Below are 20,794 nucleotides of genomic sequence, written 5' to 3' on the forward strand. Positions count from 1 at the left end.
CTCCATGTACCCAAGCACAAACACACACAACACTTCCCCTAGTCAAACACACACACACACACACAAATTTTCAAAATGGCCGATGGCGCCAAACTTCTGCACCAACAGAAACAGGGTAGGAAGGCAGGACATAAGCCCTAAATGGGATGTGGAAACCTGTCAAAAAATGCATGGTGATGAATGCTATTGAGCGGTATACTACTGGTGTAATTGTTAATATTAAACATTGGGATAAACTTGCTGTTAATAAGTACCCCTGTAACAATGTTTAGTGTCTAAGATTTTTGGAAAAAAACCTTTAAAGTCATATGGTAATGGTGCTTCTCAGCTATTACCTCTGAATAAACTTAAAGCTTAGCACAGCAGAAAAAACATTACATATCTGGTCTTCTGTATAAAAAGGGAAGCTGAGTTACACCACCTCAAGAATGTAATGACTGAACAGTGGGATAATTTCCCCTAAACCCTTAAAGGGGAAAAGCCAATAAACCTGGCCTGCCTATAGAACAAAAAACAGGAAAGTATGGAGGTAATTGCTCTGTTTTGCCTGTAATCAGCAAGGGTATTTGTAAAAGGAAGGGATATTTTAAGCAATAATCTGCCACCCCAAAGGGTTTAGAAACATGTTCTTTTTGTCTTTCAGAAAATCAGGAAAAGCTGGTATCAGCTGAAGAGCAACCCAGAATACCGTGAATCTACTGTCATAACAAAGATTGTGTTTTGTGGTTTATGTTTTGTGTTTTGTCTTATGTTGTTTGTCTTGTTGCTAGCATTGTTCTGTATTGTGTTACAAAAAGGAAAATACTGCATTAGGCAGAAAAGGATTAATAAGCATTTTAACTGTATTTACAGAAACCAATGTTGCAGAAGAGCAGAGGTCAAAGAATGCCAGTCTGTTAACAAGGAAACATCCTTACATGCTAAAGGAAAATTAAAAGACAAAATATGCATAAGACACAAGGTTTATCTGTTGGTGGGAATAGAACAATAAACATTAAAAAAATTGAAAAATAAAGGGAAAAAAAGGGTATGTGAAATAATTGGTTTCTTGGGGGGGGGGGATCAGTAATAATTGGCAAGTCTTTATCAACTTCCAGCATGCAAGCCCAGCTGAACGCACCTGTATGTTGTATAAAATTGTATGTAAGGAAAGAATGGCCATTGCAACATCTTCTCTGATTACTACAAGGGGCAGTACGGTAAAGGCCCAGTGAAGGTAGAGCTTCCCTAATACTATCTCAGTGTGAACTACTGAAGGTTATTGGATTTGCCTGGCAGCCAGGAGGGATGGGTACCCTAAAGAAAAGGCTCCCATTAAATGTATTGAACTGCTTTGGGTAAAACTGGATTAGGAGTTGGAGTACTGGATGCTACTAACATAGAGGTAATGGCAAACAAACTAAGTTATGCTACAGCTGAAATACAAGAATTGGGAAAGTCCATCCGTGCATCCTTATCAACATTAGGAATGGGTCAACAATTATTTTCTAAAATGCTGCCAGTATGGCAAGAGAAAGGTGAAAAGAATTTGTTATTGTTAGCAGGGACTATGGAATCAATACAAGAAAACGTGTCCCTCACATTAGCCTGTACACTGGCCCAGGAAATAAGTCAGCAATTTTGGTCATTCAAATAATCTGGGAAGGCATGCAAGGAAATTTGCCTTTGGAAATGAAAAAGTTGTTGGAAAATGTTACAGAAGGGGAGAGACAAGTAATGGTGTGGTGGAAATTGGTAAATTTTCCCTAAATAAAGATCAAATGGTTCTACAAGCACATGTAGTAACTGTACACCACAGTCTAACTATTGATATATATCCAGTGGTACCTGTGGGAATCCAATTAACCAAAAAATTGGTTGTGTATTACACTGATCATCATTCCTCGGCATATAAAGAAAACCAACAATGGAAAACCATTGACATGTTTCATTGTGTAGCCTATGAATATTTGGGATATGTGTGTGAGGATCAAAATTTACAAGAAAGAGATAAATGTTTCTATGTTAAAGACAAAGGAACTCAAAGATGTATAAATATATTCGCTGAACAAAAGTCAGCTGTTGTATATGCAGGAAGGGGATGTGTTTGTGTTAGAAGTCATTGTCCAATGGTGGTAGTAGACGATAAGGAATTGTATTTTATGACTTATTTAGTTAATTGATGTTTTTGCAACATTAGAAGTTGTGATTTTCAATACTGTGTACCTGTATGGAATGTGAACTACTTAAAGTTTAAACCACAATTGTATCACAATGTAACACCTGTAACCTTAGGCAGGGCCGCTCAGAGGATTCAGGGGACCTGGGGCAAAGCAATTTCGGGGGCCCCTTCCATAAAAAGAAGTTGCAATACTATAGAATATTATATTCTCATGGGGGCCCCTGCGGGGCCGGGGGCAAATTGCCCCACTTGCCTCACCCCACCCCCGGGCAGCCCTGACCTTAGGTATTATGACCATGATCAGAAAATTGTTAATCCATTCTCTGTTACATTCGCATTTACAAAATATTGCAAAGACAGAAAAACTAACACATATTGAAGTACAACATGATAATACAGACATCACTCATGTACTAAAAACTATTGCAAATGCAGGACAACACTCCTGGTGGGAAACACTATTAAGGTGGTCACCTGCAACTGGTATGCTAAATATCATGATTCACCCCATTGTGGTGATCATTGGAATCCAGTTGGCTTTATTAGTGAGCATAATAGCCTTGGCTTGCTGGATGAAGACAACTGTTTGTAGACTACAGGAAGCTGGCATGCAAAGTCAAATAAGGCCCTTGTTAATTATACCCAGGAGGAAAGCCCAAGGGGACTGTAAGGAAAAAGCCTTGAGCCCTAGGAACTGGGTAAAGGTGGGTGCCCCTAGAGTGTGTGAGTAACAGACAATTTTGTGTGGGTAACACTCCCACTGGACAGAACCGGCTGGCTCCCAAGATGACTTGCCCTCAGGGCCACTTTCTCCTAAGTTCCATAATGTCCAGGCCATTGTCCGGGGTCCCGGCTGCCAGGTGAGGTCACACCTGACCCTCTGCAACCGGAATCCCCCTCTTCCACCACCTCGTTACACATACAGCACACAGGGAAACTGAGGCACATACGGTATTCATGCGGAACACTCACGAAATCCCCCACTTTGTCATAGGTTGTGTTTAAAATAAAAATTTTGTGCAAATGTTCCATTTTCTAAAAACTAATAATGAGATTTTTTGGTTTTTAGAAAGGTTTCACAGAGATCTTGGCCGTTTAAAATTAATGATCACTAGAAAAAATTCACTGGCTAGGAAATTGTCACAAAAAATATCCCACATTTTTCAATTACCACCCTCTCTCCTCCACCTGCCATATTTTAAAATATACTGGTAATTAACCCTTGCCCTCCCATATCAGTAAGAAACGGACCCCAGTCCCCATGATCTCCATGTTATCAGCCATGTCAGGTTTCGATCTCGACCTGGCGGTTCCAAGATTTCCCAGTCAATCTCTTTTTTTCCTGCATCTGAACCTGGTAATTCCCAAGACCCAGGAAAAACACACAAATCAAATACTGAGCTCAATACAATGCACAAAGATCCCTTGCTCAGCACTGAGATGCGGCCACATCTGGAGTGGGGTGTGGGGTCTGTTTATAGAAGGATCCCTTGCCCGGCTGGCGCAGAAATGCAGCCACCTCCAGGTAGGGCATCTGTTTAACAGCCACTGAGGGAAACCTACTGGGCAGCTAATTAAAAAAAGTCTGAAACCAAATGGGGATTAACCAGAGGCAGAATGTACCACACCAAACTAGGGGCCAGCCCGGACACCAGGGTTCCTGCCCCGGCTCTCACCCAATGACCAGGGGTCTGCCCTGATCCGCATGGATCCAGTGCAGCAAGCTCTAACCCATAGACCTTGCAGCCACCGTCCCAGCAGGAATCTGCCCCGGGTTCGCCCGTTCCGCCATTGGCTGGGGACCTATGTCCATGCGGCCGCACCCCAGTGTTCAATGGGACCCTCTCCCCTGCTCTCCGCGGCTCTCGCCCAGCCACGAACAGGGGCCGACCGGCCGGAGGTGGAGCAAACTCACCAACTGGAAACTTCCTGTTGTGGAAGATCCGCTCAGCAACCAGCCTCCCAGCACAGCCGCCGGGGCCCACACACATAGGGCAGAGCTGACGTGCCACTGGCCTGCGGCAGAGCGGGCCAGGGTCTGGCTGGGGTGGGAGACTTAGGAGGACCCGGCCATCGGGGCTGGTCCCAATGCCCCTAGGGGGCGCAGTGTTCTTTTAGTTCTCCTGAGCCAGCCGATGACCCGGATCCCATCACAAGGGAATCCCCAGACTCAGTGACCCAGGACTTGGGAGACATTTGAGGAACCGAGAGACAGAAAACAAACGTCTGTGCTCAATGGTGCCTACTGGCATCTGCCCTGCTGAGAGACCCTAGAGGGGAAGGCCCCAGGTTCCATTCCTACGCCCCAGACCCAGCCAGTGCCCCACCCTGGGGCGGATCAGAGCCAGTGCCCCCTAGAGTGAAAAAGCCATATGCCCCATTCCCCCTACCCCTGGCCAGCTCCCAGCGGGGGTCCAGAAGCCGACTGTCTGTGGATGCTGCCTGTGTCTGTGACAATCTCCCTCTTGCGTCAAAGGCACCGAGATCTCCAGCCACTTGAACCGGCTTCAGCAAGACATCCTAGGGCCAGATTCACAAGCTGACTTCCCCTTCCTGTCTTGAAATCTCACATCTCACCGCAGCCCTCGCTCTGACACTTGCAACCGCTCCATCCCAGGCAGATCTCCACACGCACCTGACTCTTTCCATTGGAGTAGGGATTCACTAGCTGTCGTAACCAGGCATCTGCTGTTCCAGTGTGCTGTTCCTGTCCCCCCCACCCAAGAGGTGGATGCATCTCAGCTCCCAGTGAGCGACCCCTGGGCAGAGTCACTGTGTGGCTGTTCCCCAGCTGCCCCGCCTGGAGGTGGCTGCATCTCAGCTCGGGGTGAGTGATTAGCGTCTGCAGCATGTACAATACGATAAGAGGTGTGAGCTGCTAGCATTCAAATATTATTGTGTGACTTGAAAAAGCAGTAATAAAGGGATAGAGCTGGGATGGGGGGCAGGGAGCCCAACCTCCTGGGTTCTATCCCTGGCTCTGGGAAGGGAATGGGGTCTAGTGGTCAGAGCAGTGGATCTGGGAGCCAGGACTCCTGGGTTCTGTCCCTGGCTCTGGGAGGAGAGCAGGGTCTAGTGGGTTACAGTGGGGGTTGGAGGCAGGGACTCACAACTCCAGAGCTCTATCCCAGCTCTGGGAGGAGAGTGAGGTGTAGAAGGGCTCAAAGCCCAGACTCCTGGGTTCTATTTCCAGCCCCACAAGCAATATGCAGCCTCCCCCGTTGCAGGGAAATCGCAGGCAGCCCCAGCCACAGGGAGGGGAAGTGGGCAGGATGCTGGTGCTGTGGTTTCTGAGAGAGCATCTTCCTCCAACCCCCTCCTGTCCACACCCACTTCTACTTTCACATTCCTGTGCATGCCGCTTCCCCAGGCTCTGAGTCACAAACCCTGGGGAACTCGAGCTGCAAGGTCGGAGAACCAGGTGCCAGGCCCCACTCTGCAAATCTAGGGGTAAGTGGAACTAGGGTGGGGGAGGGAGCTGGACAGTCTATGGAGCCTGGTGTGCCCCTCAATTCTGACGCGCAGCCCCTTCCGATCCCAGCCCTCGGCTCCCTGCCCCCACAGCTCTGCCGGTGCCCCTCAAGCCCGAGCAGGGTCCAACCCCAGGGCTCCACCACCATGGGGACCACACTGGAGGCGTCGGCTCAGGGGGTCACGTACAACCTCATATCTCAGCCTCCTTCCCGAGAATGCCTGAAGGCAGCAGAGGGATGGTGGGAAATTGAACTGCTGGGAGTTTCCCCCTTCCTGATGGGGATGGTTTTGGGGGACAGGGAGTGCAGGCATTGCAGAGGGCAGCCCCGCAGGGATGGGGATGGAGGCTGGATCTCTCATGGCCGGCCCTAGGACAGCAGGGCCCGTCCCACCCTGCTCTGGCAGGGGATGGTGCATGGGCCACAGGGCATCCAGGCTGAGACCCGCCCAGCTCACTGCATTAGTGACCGGCCCCAAGGCTGCAGAACTCCAGCCTTGAACCCCACCTCTGATTGGCTGCCCTGACCACTTGCCCCACCTCCTGGAGAAGGGCAGCCAATTAGGAATGCTGCAGGAGGGAGGCAGCTCCCCCCTCAGGAGCTGAGAAGAGTTTTTAGGTATGGGAGGGAAAGGGGGGAGCGACCTGTACCATTTTCATGGGGGTGCGAGGAGCCATTGCCCTGTACCATTTGCACAGAAAAGGAATTGGGAGGTGGGGAGTGGCTCATACCATCTTAAAAGGAAAGGAGGTGTGTGGAGTGAGTAGTCCACACCATTTTCATAGGGGAGGAAGGGAGACCAGTGAGTCACCCATACCATTCTGACAGTAGTGGACGGGGGACCGGGGAAGGAGTGAGTGGCCCATACCATTCTCATGGGTAAGGAAGGGGTAAGAGGGAACGGCCCAAATCATATTAACAGGTGAGAAGGGGGGAAGGTGTGAGGAGAGTCCCAGAAGCAGGAGGAGCAGCGTGGAGCGGGGGTGGGGGAGACAGCTGTGGGGCAGGGAGGGCAGGATTATTGCCCCACCCTGGCTGCAGAGGGGGGAGCCATCAGCTCTCTGCATTCCCCCTCCCACTCCCGGGACGCTTTACCCACATCCAGGCCATCTGTCTCAACTGGATCCCAGCAGAACCGAGCCACTCACCGTGTGGGGGGCGACACCAGCACCAGTGGGGGGGGGGAGGGGGGAGCCAACGGGCCACAAACAAAAGGGCTTGCAAACACACAAATCTGTGTATTTTAAAAGCCAATCTCAGGATTCTTATACCAAACCTTGGCATTTATTAGTGAATATTGGGAGGAAGAGGGGAGTTGTCATCACATTAAATCTCAAGATTTTTTAGTGAATCCTAGAATCACAGACCCTAAGTGGAGCACCTTCCATTTGTCCTTGATGAATTTCATTGTGTCGTCTACAGCCCAGTTCTGCAATTTATCGAGGTTCTTCTGAATTTTAACTCTATCCTCCAAAGTGTTGGCAACTCCCCCCAGCTTTCTGTCATCTGCAGATCTGATCAGTCTGCTCCCTAGTCCTACATCCAGGTCATTGATAAAGGTGTTAAACAGCACAGGACCCAGAACAGATCCCTGTGGAGCCCCACTTGGGACCTCCCTCCAGTCCAATATCGTTTTATTAACAGTTACTCATTGTTTGCAGTTGTTTAACCAGTTATGTATCCACTTAATGGTAATGGACCCACATTTCTCCATAAGAACAGCCATTCTGGGTTAGAACAAAGGTCCATCTAGCTCAGTATCTTGTCTTTCAATAGTAGCCAATGCCACATGCCTCAGAGGGAATGAACAGAACAGGTAATCATCAAGTGATCCGTCCCCTGTCTCCCATTCCCCGCTTCTGGCAAACAGAGGCTAAGGACACCATCCCTCTCCATCATGGCTAATAGCCATTGATGGATTTTGTTACCAGCTTTGCCTCTGACTTTTGGGTACTTTGGGGTACACTCATTTATGAGGGTTACTCTTCTGGGTTGGAGGGTCTGTATTTCTATGGAGCTCTACTTCTCCCTGCTGCAAGTCCCCTCCCAGTGGAGCTGTCCTGCAGGACCTAGGTTCCCCAGGGCTGGGTTCTTCCAGCCCCAGAATCAGATGAACACCCACACAAACACACACACACTTTAATAGAGTGCATCTGAGAGGAACGGGTTAATCAGAACTCCCAAGCTGACCCTTTATATGTCCCTCGACTCAGCTGATTGGATCGAGCATCATCTCCAAGCTGTCACCCTCATATGTCCCATGTTCAGGATGTGCCTACCCCCACTGTAACGTTACAATTGTTCTGGTAGTAACCCACGTGATGAGCAAACCCCACAGGATTTTTGGGTGATGAAGGGATCTTTTAGCTTAGGTATGAGGAGCGTTGCTACAGAACGAATGAGGAAACCAAAAAACACCCATGGGGTGGGAGGGGAGAGAGAGAGAGAGAAGCAACCAGTTTAATCATGAAAGTTATTTATTGGCAGGAAATAACCATTGGGGAGCCAAACCAAAAAAACAGATTTAATATTAAATCTAACTTAAATTTGATTGTAAAAGTCAGGTTTACAAAACTATAACTGATCACACAAGTCAGGGTCAGAAGGCTACACCTAGAGAGAGAGAGATGGGTTCTCACCGCTCCATGAAGCTTGACTCAATCAGGGGTCCCAGGTGATGGTGGTAGCTCAGGGTCCTGAGTGCTGGAGTCAGGCAGAGCCCCCAGCATGATCAGTCAGGAGAAGATGGAACTGATGCAGCTGTTGGATCCAGGCATCAGAACACTGACTGGAGTGTCGATCGGGGTTTTTGTAAAGAAAGAATAATAGTTCAAGGGAAAACACTAGATTTGTTTGTGTGTAAACACGCGAGAATACCAAAGTTGTTTTGTTCAAGCTAGACATGGGAGCTTATCATTCCTGGCTTTGGGTGGTGTTCCTTGGAGGGAGCTCATAATGTATTTCACTATTTTCGATACCAATAAAGGATTCATTACTAGAATTGGTCTGATAACTGCTGAGCTGGGTGTGTGCAGGTGTGGGCTGGTTAACATCTGGAGCAGAGATCCCCCATCATGCATTGCTTCCCTGCTTTTCTGGTCCCAGAGTTCAGTGTGGTTCTTGCCTGTCAATCTCTGTTCTCCATTCTGTAAGCTAATGGAGATACCTCCCTGTCCCATCTTCGATTCAAATGAGGCTGGGGGAGTTTACTTAATTCTGTCATTGTTGTCACAGGGGTTGAGGTGTGTCTCCCACTGGCTTTCCATTGCTTTTTGTAAGTCTTTCTTCTGATGCAGGTTTGGTTCAAGCAGAGGCTGGGGGGCCTTCTGTCTTTCATGAGTCAGACAGGCTGGGTACTGCACTCTGGTTCCCCAAGAACACAGAGCTGCTAAGTAAAAACCTGTACTGCATGAATTTATCCAGTTCTTTTTCAACCCTGTTATAGTTTTGGCCTTCACAACATCCTCTGGCAAAGAGTTCCACAGGTTGACTGTGCGTTGTGTGAAGAAATACTTCCTTTTGTTTGTTTTAAACCTGCTGCCCATTAATTTCATTTGGGGACTCCTAATTCTTGTGTTATGGGAAGAAGTAAATAACACTTCCTTATTTTCTCCACACCTGTCATGATCAGATAGATCTTTATCATATCCTCACTTAGTCATCTCTTTTCCAAGCTGAACAGTCCCAGTCTTATTAATCTCTCCTCATATGGAAGCTGTTCCATACCCCTCATCATTTTTGTTGCCCTTTTCTGAACCTTTTCCAATTCCAATTTGAGATAGGGCCACCAGAACTGCACGCAGTATTGAAGGTGGGGGTGTACCATGGATTTATATAAAGGCAATATGATATTTTCTGTCTTATGAACTATCCCTTTCTTAATGATTCCCAACATTGTGTTTAGTTTTTTGATGGCCGCTGCACATTGAATGGGCGTTTTCAGCGAACTATCCACAATGACTCCAAGATAACATAAGAACCTAAAAAGATAAGGATGGCCAGACTGGGTCAGACCAATGGTCCATCTAGCCCAGTATCCTGTCTTCCGACAGTGGCCAGTGCCAGGTGCCCCAGATGGAGTGAACCTAACAGGTAATGATCAAGTGATCTCTCTCCTGCCATCCATCTCCACCCTCTGACAAACAGAGGCTAGGGACACCATTCCTTACCCATCGTGGCTAATAGCCATTAATGGACTTAACCTCCATGAATATATCTAGTTCTCCTTTAAACCCTGTTATAGTCTTCCTTGAGTGGTAGTACCTCATTTTATAGCTATAGTTGGGATTATGTTTTCCAATGTGCATTACTTTGCATTTATTAACATTGAATTTATCTGCCATTTTGTTGCCCAGTCACCCAGTTTTGTGAGATCCTTTGTAGCTCTTTGCTGTCAGCTTTCAACTTAACTATCTTGAGTACGTTTGTATCATCTGCAAATTTTGCCACCTTACTGTTGACCCCTTTTTCCAGATCATTTACAAATATGTTGAACAACACTGGTCCCAATACAGATCCCTGGGGGACACCACTATTTACCTCTCTCCACTGTAAAAATTGACCATTTATTCCTATCCTTTAACTATCTTTAACCAGTTACTGATCCAGGAAAGGACCTTCCCACTTATCCCATGAAACCTTACTTTGCTTAAGAGTCTTTCGGGAGGGATGTTTGCAAAGGCTTTCTGAAAATTTAAGTACATCAAAAAATTCTAATAGATTGGTGAGGCATGATTTCCCTTTACAGAAACCATGTTGACTCTTCTCCAACAAATTGTATTCATTATGCATCTGATAATTCTGTTCTTTACTGTAGTTTCAAACAGTTTGCCCAGCTCTGAAGTTAGGCTTAGTGGCCTCTAATTGCTGGAATCACCTCCAGAGCCTTCTTTAAAAATTGGTGTCACATTAGCTATCCTCCAGTCATCTGGCACAGAAGCTGATTTAAATGATAGGTTACATACGACAGTAAGTAGTTCTGCAATCTTACAGTTGAGTTCCTTCAGATGTCTTATCCAGCTTATGTAGGAGAAAGTCATGTTGGACTCTGTCAAAAGCCTTGCTGAAGTCCAGTTTTATTATTTCCACTTCTTTCCCCCTGCCAGCAACCAGTTACCTCGTCAAAGAAGGAAATCAAGCTGGTTTGGAAAGATTTGTTCTTGGTGAATCCATGCTGGTGATCACCCTTTCGTCCTCACAAATTGAAGGCTTTATATATTGCTCTAGTAGCTTTCCATTTGTCGAGGTCAGGCTGACTGTTCTATAGTTCCAGGGCTCCTCCTTTTTCCCCTTTTAAAGATGGCCACTCTGTTAGCCCTTCTCCCGTCTTCTGGGACCTCTCCTGGCAGACATCAGTTTGCAAATATTATTGCCAGTGGCTCCAAGATTTCTTGAACAGTGTCATGCCCCACTGATTTGAATTCATTTAAATTGGTTGGAACATCTCTGACGTGTTATTTACTTATCCCGATCTGCAGCCCTTCCCCTTTGTTGTCTGTGGTAACTTCAGTGGTCACCCACTCACATGTTGATTTTTGTGGGAAGACTGAAACAAAGCAGGCCTTCCGATGATCTTCTGATACCAGCTCGGGATTTTCTGGCATATCTTTTGATTCTTAGAGAAAATCTCTCTTTTTTGGTGTGTGCCAATTTAAGGATTCTTTTAGCCCACGGTCTCTCAGGACTGTCTGGTGATTTGGGGATTTGGGGGCGGGGGTCACTGCGCTGCCAGAAGTCCCAGATCAGGCCCCTGCAGAGCCCAGCAGTACTGATGGTCCCCCAGGCAGATCTGTCCTCCCCAAACAACCTCTGCTCTTACACTTCGCACTCACCCCGTTTGTCTCTAGGTCTGTCCCAGCCAGACGCCCCAGCCATGGGCAGAGCCCTGCTACCACAGCAGGATTCAAGAGAGTGGGAGCTCCGGGCTCAGGGCACCCCCTGGAGAGCAGGGGGTCCTGCCACACTGAGGGTCCTGATCCTCGCCCTGCTCTGGAGGGGTAAGTAAGCAGCACCTGCAGCCCCAGTGCAGGGGGAAGGGCAGAACTTCGCTGAGCGGTGCCACGACTGTCACAGAGTTTGGAAGGGAGACTGGCCAGAGGGGGAGGGGAGCCCAGTGCCCCACTGTGGTGCTAGGGGGGCACTGAGTGACAGGGAGCAGGCAGGGGGCTCGATGGAGGGAGGAATGGAAACTAAATGGAGTGAGAATTGGTCAAGGACCCAGGGCTGGGCTCGCAGGGGGCTGCACGTCTGGAGTGAGGGGCACCGGCAGAGCTGTCGGGGAAGCTCAGGGTTGGTCTCTGCTCTCTATGGGTCCCACTTCAATCCCTGTCTGTCCCCTGCAGGGTCCCTGTCCCTGGAGTCTGGTTATTCCCTCATGGTGCTGCAGTCAGTGTCCGTGCAGGGGGGTCTCTGTGTTCTCATCCCCTGCAATTTCACGTACCCAGCCTCGTATGACACCAACAATTCCCAACACCAGCTTTACAGATACTGGTTCAAGGATCCAGTCGATGTGCACAATGATCCGCCTGTGGCCAGCAATGACCCCAGCCGGAACGTGTCGCAAGACACCCAGGGCCGGTTCCGGCTGACGGGGGATCCGGCGCCCGGCGACTGCTCCCTGCAAATCAGCGACGCCCGAGGTACGGATGCAGGGAGATATTTCCTTAGAGTCGAGAAAGGAGACTTTAAATACACTTACCGCACCAATAACGATCACACTTACCCTATGCTAGAGATCTCCGTGCCAGGTAAGAGCAGCCGCAGTCACCACTCATCAGTTCCCCTGAGCCAGTCAGTCCCCGCCCTGGGGCCAGATTGGAGCGGCGCCCCTATAGGGGAAAGGCCCCATGTCCCCGAGTGATTCTCTACCCTCTTGACATGTCTCAGGGCTGATGGAGGACCCAGAGATCGAGATCTCGCCAGTGTGGGGGCTGCCAGGGACGCTGCTGGCTGGGGAGCCGGTGACTGTGACCTGCACGGCCCCCGGGCGCTGCTCTGGGACCCCTCCCCGAGTCACCTGGACGGGGCCGTTCTGCGACACAGCCCGGAACGTCTCAGCCCAGCTGGCAAACGGCACTTGGGCCCACAGCTCTGAGCTCCGCTTCACGCCCACCCCAGGGGACGATGGCAAAGAGCTCATCTGCACCGTCACCTACAGCCCACCAGAGGGACCTTCCACCAACAGAACCATCCGGCTCCACGTCGATTGTGAGTGACCCACTAGCCCCTCGACGCCAGCCCCCAGCTCCCTATGCTGGGTTCCCCACCCCTGGGCTATCCCAGCCCTGCTCTCCAGCCCCTCCCCAACCCTGCCCTGTGCTGGGATCCCCACCCCCCACCATGCAGCCTCAACCAATTCTACTCCAGGCCCCTTCCCTCCACACCGTGCAACCCCTTCTCCCTTGGGATCTTCACCCTTCCTGCCCCCCTTGGCTATGGCTCCCCTCTCTACCCCCGACCTGCCATGCCCCCAGAATCCTCCTGTGCTGCGATCCACACACTCCACTCCAATCCCACCTTGTTGCGATTTCTCCTCGCACCAACCACCCCAGTTCCCCCTGAGATTCCCCCAGACTGTCCCACTGCGTCTCCTCCACCCCCTCCCCTTTCTGCCGGGATCGGTGGATGCTCTATATGGGGCAGAGTGTTATTGGGACTCAGTCACTGCCCAGCACTAAACACACTCCGGGGTCGGTGCCCAGAGACCTCGGCCCGCCCTGCCCTAGGGCAACCCCCCATTAAATGGCTTGTGACCCTAATGCTGCAGATCCAGGGTAGAGGGGAAATCAGTGGCCGTCTTTGCGAGGTGAAGGATCAAATCAGGCATCAGTGTAAGGATGGCCCTTGTTCCCTTCAGCCGGAGGGAGCTTTAGAAGGAACCCGCCCCCCAGTCCCCCGCCCATGTCTGAGCCCAGGCCCCAGCCTGACCCCGAACATCTACACAGACCTCGGAGGAAACGTCCGCACTGCAATCGAAGACCCACAGCCCGAGCCCCCCGAGTCCAACCCAACGGACCCAGGCTCTGAGTTCCGGGTGTTGCTTTTCCCCACCCCTCTGGGAGCAGCCGGGTAGCCAAGCAGCAAAATACCCAATCCTGGCCAGTCAAGCTCGGGGGCAAAAGGAGAGGGCTGGGGAGAGATGAACCGAGGGAGGAAAGCAAAGGACCCATGACGGGGGTGTCTGATGTCCCTGGTGGTGGCTGGGTCTGGGGTGGGGGTGTGAGTGGGGTTATTTAGACCCCTGGCTCTGTCCCCCGCTTGGGAGGACACGTTTGAGGAGCAGGACGCTGAATGCCCAGGCGCCCGGCAGACAGTGGCACCGAGATGGTGACGCTCGCTCCAGTACCCAGGCTGGAGCAGCTCGTCCTCTCGTTAGTGCCTCTGCCAATTAGGCTGAATTTTGACCCACTGGTTTTGGTCCCTTGGGTTTCAATTCCCCATGGTTCTGGTTCCCTGGCGCGGCCCTAACCCGGCCCCTGGGCTCTGTTTGGCGCCTCTTGGGTGGGGCTCAGTCGGGTCTGTCACTTCCCTTCCCCACCCACGGGTCTTGTGCACTTCAGGGACTTTCCCGTCCCCCAGCTGAGCTCACAGCGAGGGTCCATGTCTAGACTCGGTGATCACTAGTGACCCCCCACCCCGCCCGGTGCTCTCCAGCCCCCTGATCCCCCCTGTCTGGTTTGTGTTACAGACCCACCCGGGCCCCCCAACATTACTGGGAACCTGACCAGGAACGGACGCCCTGGTGAGAGGCCGCGCTGTGAGCCCCGGGAATCAGCGAGTGCCTCCTAGTCACACTCTGCCCGCGCTCAGGCCAGGCGTCAGGATCAGCCAGGCCAGACTGCTCCATGCCCGGAGGGGAGAGCCCGAGGAAGCTGCACGGCTGTGAGGAGGGTGGTGGGGAGAGCGGGCCCGGTTCCCTCAGTCTCCAGACCCCCAGACAGAATTAAGGGGGTGCTGGGCAGTGGGAAGGAGATGGGTCAGGGACTGATTTCTGCAACGGAAACTGCTGCCATGGAAAGGCACCGAGATTGTGCACCCACCACAGAGGGGCCATGTCTCAGCGCTGGGTGAGGCGTCCCTGTATAAACAGCCCCCAGGTCCCACCCCAGTGGTGGCTGCGTCTCAGCTCCTTAGTGGGGGATCTCTGCGGGGATCAAACCCACCTGCTCGTCTCTTCCAGTGCCAGATGCGTGGGGAGCTGAGGGCAACGTCGTGTCTCTGGAGACCCAAGAGGGCGACTCCCTGAACCTGAGCTGTGAGGCTTTGAGCAGACCCAAGTCCAACCTGAGTTGGGCCAAGGGGAACGAGTCCCTCAGCCCCGGCCAGGGAGGGGCCGGGCACCTGGAGCTGCCGAATCTCAGCAGAGGAGACGCTGGGGAGTATCGGTGCTGGGCGAAGAATTCCTACGGGTTGGCCAGCCGGGTCCTGCGTGTGGACGTGCAGTGTAAGGCACTAGGGGGCGCTGTGCCACACAGAGGGGCCTTAGTGGAGGGTATTGGGCTGCAGTGGGCAGGTGGTCAGTAGGGGGCGCTGTGCTGCAGGGGGCAGGTGGGGGATCCACCGGGGGTGCTGGGCTGCAGTGGGGGCAGGAGGGTCTTTGGGGGGTGCTGGGCTGCGGAGCAGGGGTTCTGTGTGGGGCTCTCTCCAATCTAATACTTTGCCGTGGGTATTTCAGCTCTAGAGAGGACTCTGCAAATCACTGCCTCCAGAGCTAACAGGAGCGACCCCCAGCTATTCCAAGGTACCGCTAGGAGGCAGGGAGTGGGGGATGGGGCCTTTCCCCTCTAGGAGGCTCCGGCCCCGAACCAGTCCCCAGGCAGGGACTGGCTGGCTCAGGCTGTGAGTGGCTCCGTGTTATTTCTATTCCCAGATCCCGGCACCGTGGTGGGGAACGGGTCACAGTTTACGGCCCGGGAGGGTGACTCCCTGCGGTTCCTCTGCTCAGTCTCCAGCAGCCCCCCTGCTGCGCTGGGCTGGGTGAGGGGGGCCCGAGCCGTCGAGGGTGCCTGCCCCCTGGAGGAGAATCAGCTGCGGCTGGAGCTGCCCAACGTCACAGCCGAGGATAGGGGGCTGTATGGGTGCTGGGCCCAGAGAGAGAAGAGCTCTGCCCAGGGGACGTTCCAGCTGCTCGTCGAGTGTGAGTGGGGTTAACCCCAAGACGCTGACACTGGAGAGTAGCAGGGTTAATCCGTGGGACTCCTCGCCACTGAGTCCTAGCAGGTGTCACAGGTGCCTGGCCCCTTTAAACAGAGACAGTGCATACCGCCCCCCCGCCACCCACCATGCCATAGTTAATTAGCTGCTTCGAGGGCAGCCCCAAGGGGGGCAGCTGAGGCTTGAACCAACTCCTGGTCTGTCTACGAGGGCCATGAGCGCCCAGACTGAGGGCAGAGAAGCTGGAGGGTTGGTGCGAAGCACTGCTGGCCGAGAATGGGGCCAGATCAGCACCCAGGGGCCGGCCGAAGGGATGTCCCAGGGCAGAAGAACCCACAGGACTCCCTGCCACTGGATATTAGCAGGTTAATCTGTGGGACTCCCTGCCACTGGGTGTGAATGGAGTTAACCTATGGGACTCCCTACCACTGTTTCTTTCTCTCTCTGACTATTGTCGCTGTGTCTCCTGCTCTCCCCAGACAGCCCTCGGCCGGGGACTGGGCTGAACTCGTCCTGCCAGCACCAGGGGACCAGCGTCAGCTGCAGCTGCTCCCTGCGCTCCCACCCCCCACCACGGCTCCAGTGGCAGGTGGACGGGGAGCCCGTGGCTGGGAACAGCAAGCGGGGGGCCCTGCAGGTCAGCTCGTGGGACCGGGGGGACGAGGCCGTCAGCACCCTGAGCTGGACGGGGAGTGGGGACAGGGGACCCCGGATCTTCTGCCTCGGCTCCAACCCCCACGGGACCTACGCCGCCCTGCACTTTGACTTCAGTCCCCCACGGAGAGGTGAGACATTTGGACTCCTGGGTTCTCTCCCCAGCTCAGGGAGGGAGCCAGGACTCCTGGGTTCTCTCCCCAGCCCTGGAAGAAGAGTGGGGTCTGGGTGTTGGAAGCAGGGGAGTTGGGAACCAGGACTCCTAGATACTATCCACAGACCTGGGAGGGGAGTGGGGTCTAGTGGGAAGAGCAGGGGGCCGGGAGCCAGGACTCCTGGGTTCTCTCCCAGCCATGCTCCGTGCTGTGTGTTTTTGCAGGTGCGGAGGTGCCTGGCAAGCTGCTGGGCGTCGGGGTGGCCTGTGGGCTGGGGGTCGCCATCGGCTTCTTCCTTCTCGGGCTCTGTGTGATCAAGTGAGTCTGACGCCTCCTGCCCTGACCTGCACCTGCCTCCCACCCCGCTAAGATCTCACTGAGATCCCCTGCCATCTCACCTGGGCTATTCCAGCCCCTCCCCCAGTGAGATCCCCCCAACCCCTCTCCCTGGCCTATCCCAGTCCCCTGTGATCTAGCCTCTCATACTGGGCTGCCACCTTCCTCCCTCCCCACGGAGCTATTCTACACCTGCCCCCCCGCCCCTGTCTCATGAATCCATCCTGATCCATCTTCCCACAGGCTGCGGGGCCGGGAGCCGGCCAGGGAGACAGCTAACAGGATCCAGGCCGAGCACACAGCTGATGACGCCAGCCTGATCTACAGTAACATCCCCACCATGCCCATGGTATGTACCTGGGGGGAGTGGGGGACCAAGACCCACATGCCCTTCCCACCCTGTCTCTGCCCCCCTTCATTTCTCCTCCTCCCTCCCCACGCTTTCACACCACCTTAATGAATGCATGAATATAAGCCAGGCTTTGAGTAGGGCACCCAACCCCCCCGATGCATGCCTGGTACAAGAAATGCACCCCTGCCACCAGCCTGGGCTCCCGGAACTGCGTGGGATTGGCTCCTGCATGCAGAAAATGCACCTCATCCCTCGGGTCTCACTTAGAGGGGAGGACATGCAGCAAATGCATTCATGGGCATTCACAAAGTGCACGGACTAGATTGGTGCTGGGATGCTGGTAACTCCCGGGCATCTCCTGGATGCACCAACCGGGCAAGAAATGTATTTCTGCAGCTGCCTGCTATGGTATCAGGTGCTTGTCATTAGACAGTGCATGCAGCATGCTCTGTGTCTGTTGCACCCTTCAGAGAATGCCTCAGCACAGTCTATGCAACCATGAGATGCATGGGATCAAATCATGAATGCACAGTGCATAAAATGCACACAACCCCATGTGTCTTGCTAATGCATGGCCAGTACAGGCAATGCAGAGAATGCATTAACTTACCTGGTGCTGCCCCAAGACGCATGAGATCAGTTCACGCATGCTCGGAGCATGAAATCCAGTCAATACATTTCCTAAACATGTTCTGTGATGAGATGCATGAGATGAAATCCTGCATGCGTGGTGCATGAAATGCACACACCCCCATGCATCTTGCTAATGCATGGCCTGTACAGCTGAGGCAGGGAATGCATTAACCGAGCTGGTGCTGGCGTGGGATTGGTTCATGCGTGCAGCGAATGTGAAACACCCAATCCCACTTCTCTTGCTAGTGCACGCCCGATGCAGGAAATGTATTAGCACGGAGGGTGGGGGAAACGAGGCCTGGGGCAGCCCATGCAATCAGCTCAGCAGGGTGGATGCAAGTCTCTGCCTGGTGTCTCTGCCTTGCTTCTCACTCAGCATCACAAGACTCCAGCCGCCCACCGGACCAAAGGCGCCCAGGACGGGGCTGGCACAGCCCAGACCCCACTAGGCCCCGGGGAGCCGGAGGAGCTGCACTACGCCGCCATCGACTTCTCCAAGCTGCAGCGCAAAGGGGCGGAGCCTCCGGAGGCCCCGGCCACAGAATATTCCGAGGTCCGGCGGAAATAGCCCCTTAGCGCCATGGGCCCAGGCTGGGCATCTCTGGCCTGTCCAGTGGGCGGTGGGGGGGTACAGTCAGGGGGAAAGGGGAAAGGGGTCAGCCCAGGACTGGAAACCTGGGTGCAAATCCCTGCTCCGCCCCAGACTCAGGGCAGAGTCAACTACGCCTTGGAGATGCTGGAGCGCTGCATTGTGGGGAAGTATCCCAGAGTCCTCTGCAGCTGGGTCCCAAAGCCTGCCCCCTCCCAATCCCCACTGCCCCTGGGGGAAAGAGCCTCTCACCCCTCAGCCTTAGAGCATCTCTCTTCTACCCTGCCTGAGCCCTCACCCCCTCGTTTCACAGATGGACAGGATTTTCACGCTCAGGGGCAGCAAATGGCAGGAGCTAGGGTGACCAGACAGTAAATGTGAAAAATCAGGACGGGGGTGGGGGGTAATAGGAGCCTATACACAGTGGTGAGCTGGAGCCGGTTCTCGGGAACGGGTTGTTAAATTTAGAAGCCCTTTTAGAACCGGTTGTCCCGCGGGAATTGGTTGTTACGTTTTTGGCAGTTCATCACTGCCTATACAGCAACTCCTCACTTAACGTCCTCCCGCTTAACATTGTTTCAAAGTTACGTTGCTGCTCCATTAGGGAACATGCTCCCTTATAAGGTTGTTTGGCTGACTTTACAAGGGACTTTACAAGGGAGCATTGCACAAGTTCCTCTTCTCCGCCTCCCTCCCCCTTCCTCACTTCCTCCCTCCCTCCCAGCACTTCCCCTTCAAAGCTGGCTGGAGAGAAGCAGTGGTTTGATGGGGGAAACGCCGCTTCTCTCCAGCCGCTGGCTGCGCGGCTGCCCCTGCTTCTCCTGAGTCCTCCAGCCCATGCTCACATCCTGAGCTCCCTTCCACACCCTAACTCCCTCCCAGACCCTGCACCCCCACCCTGCGCGCCCTCCCGCACCCTAACTCCCTCCCAGACCCCTCACCCCCACCCTGAGCACCCTCCCACACCCTAACTCCCTCCCAGACCCCGCATCCCACCCTGCGCGCCCTCCCACATCCTAACTCCCTCCCAGACCCTGCATAAGTCCCTCCCAGACCCTGCACCCCCAGCCCTTATCCCCCTCCCGCACCCTAACTCCCTCCTAGACCCCGCACCCCCACCCTGAGCACCCTCCCACACCCTAACTCCCTCCCAGACCCTGCATCCCCACCCTGAGCGCCCTCCCACACCTTAACTCCCTCCCAGACCCTGCACCCCCAGCTCTGATCCCCCTCCCGCACCCTAATTCCCTCCCAGACCCTGCACCCCCACTCTGAGCGCCCTCCCACATCCTAACTCCCTCCCAGAACCCGCACCCCCACCCTGAGCACCCTCCCACACCCTAACTCCATCCCAGACCCTGCACCCCCACCCTGAGCACCCTCCCACACCCTAACTCCATCCCAGACCCTGCACCCCAGCCCTGATCCCCCCTCCCGCACCCTAATTCCCTCCCAGACCCTGCACCCCCACTCTGAGCGCCCTCCCACATCCTAACTCCCTCCCAGAACCGGCACCCCCACCCTGAGTGCCCTCCCACATCCTAACTCCCTCCCAGACCCTGCATAAGTCCCTCCCAGACCCTGCACCCCCAGCCCTGATCTCCCCTCCCGCACCCTAACTCCCTCCCAGACCCTGCACCCCCACCCTGAGCGCCCTCCCGCACCTTAACTCCCTCCCAGACCCTGCAGCCCCAGCTCTGATCCCCCCTCCCGCACCCTAACTCCCTCCCAGACCCTGCACCCCCACCCTGAGCACCCTCCCACACCCTAACTCCCTCCCAGACCCTGCACCCCGAGCCCTGATCCCCCCTCCCATACCCTAACTCCCTCCCCGACCCTGCACCCCGCCCTGAGCCCCAGGAGGAGAATGGAGAAAAAAGTATGAAAAATGGCGGGGGGGAGATAAGAGAGAATGCTCCCCCCAGGGGGGGGGCCCAAAAATGAAGCTGAGCACAGGGCCCCACTAACTCTAAATCCGCCACTGGTGGGAGGGGGAGGAGCGGGGAAGCGCCGCATCTCTGCTTCTCCCCCTTGCTCCCAGAAAGTCCTACATGCTGCCAAACAGCTGTTTGGTGGCAGGGAAGTGCTGGGAGGAAGGGGGAGGAGCGGGGACGTGGCATGCTCCGGGGAGGAGGTGGAGTGGGGACGGGAAGAGACGGGCCCGGAGTGGAGCAGGGACGGGAAGAGGCAGGCCTGGAGCATCTCTCGGCAAGTCAGCACCTGTTCTTCTGGGGGGAAGCTGCTGCTGCACAAGGTGGTTCCTAGAGTTCTTGCTTGCCTCATTGCCTG

General features: G+C 53.8%; 2 protein-coding genes across 2 annotated transcripts; both read left to right on the forward strand.

The window, feature by feature from the left end:
• Window positions 1-75: 75 nt before the first annotated feature.
• On the forward strand, window positions 76-19,677 carry LOC135976896 (sialic acid-binding Ig-like lectin 5). Its single transcript, XM_065574649.1, has 9 exons — window positions 76-115; window positions 11,976-12,373; window positions 14,767-15,076; window positions 15,308-15,378; window positions 15,421-15,769; window positions 16,266-16,571; window positions 16,820-16,913; window positions 17,175-17,280; window positions 18,293-19,677. Exons 1-9 carry the CDS (start codon window positions 76-78, stop codon window positions 18,482-18,484), a joined length of 1,866 nt encoding a protein of 621 aa, XP_065430721.1. The 3' UTR covers window positions 18,485-19,677.
• Window positions 12,523-14,452, forward strand: LOC135976793 (sialic acid-binding Ig-like lectin 12). The gene is made up of 2 exons (XM_065574289.1): window positions 12,523-12,840; window positions 14,321-14,452. The coding sequence occupies exons 1-2, from the start codon at window positions 12,525-12,527 to the stop codon at window positions 14,419-14,421; spliced, it is 417 nt and encodes a 138-aa protein (XP_065430361.1). The 5' UTR covers window positions 12,523-12,524; the 3' UTR covers window positions 14,422-14,452.
• Window positions 19,678-20,794: the final 1,117 nt, after the last annotated feature.

The sequence above is a fragment of the Chrysemys picta genome, chromosome 20 (genome assembly GCF_011386835.1).
Source record: "Chrysemys picta bellii isolate R12L10 chromosome 20, ASM1138683v2, whole genome shotgun sequence".
Classification (NCBI taxonomy): domain Eukaryota; kingdom Metazoa; phylum Chordata; order Testudines; family Emydidae; genus Chrysemys; species Chrysemys picta.

Excerpts from the sequence above, each read along its gene's own strand:
- LOC135976896 (XM_065574649.1), top strand. The coding sequence starts at position 76 with ATGGCCGATGGCGCCAAACTTCTGCACCAACAGAAACAGG. Across the intron at positions 116-11,975 it reads TCTGCACCAACAGAAACAGG|GGTCCCTGTCCCTGGAGTCT; the intron begins GTAGGAAGGCAG and ends TGTCCCCTGCAG. Across the intron at positions 12,374-14,766 it reads ACCCTATGCTAGAGATCTCC|TGGGGGATCTCTGCGGGGAT; the intron begins GTGCCAGGTAAG and ends TCAGCTCCTTAG.
- LOC135976793 (XM_065574289.1), top strand. The coding sequence starts at position 12,525 with ATGGAGGACCCAGAGATCGAGATCTCGCCAGTGTGGGGGCTGCCAGGG. Across the intron at positions 12,841-14,320 it reads CATCCGGCTCCACGTCGATT|ACCCACCCGGGCCCCCCAAC; the intron begins GTGAGTGACCCA and ends TTTGTGTTACAG.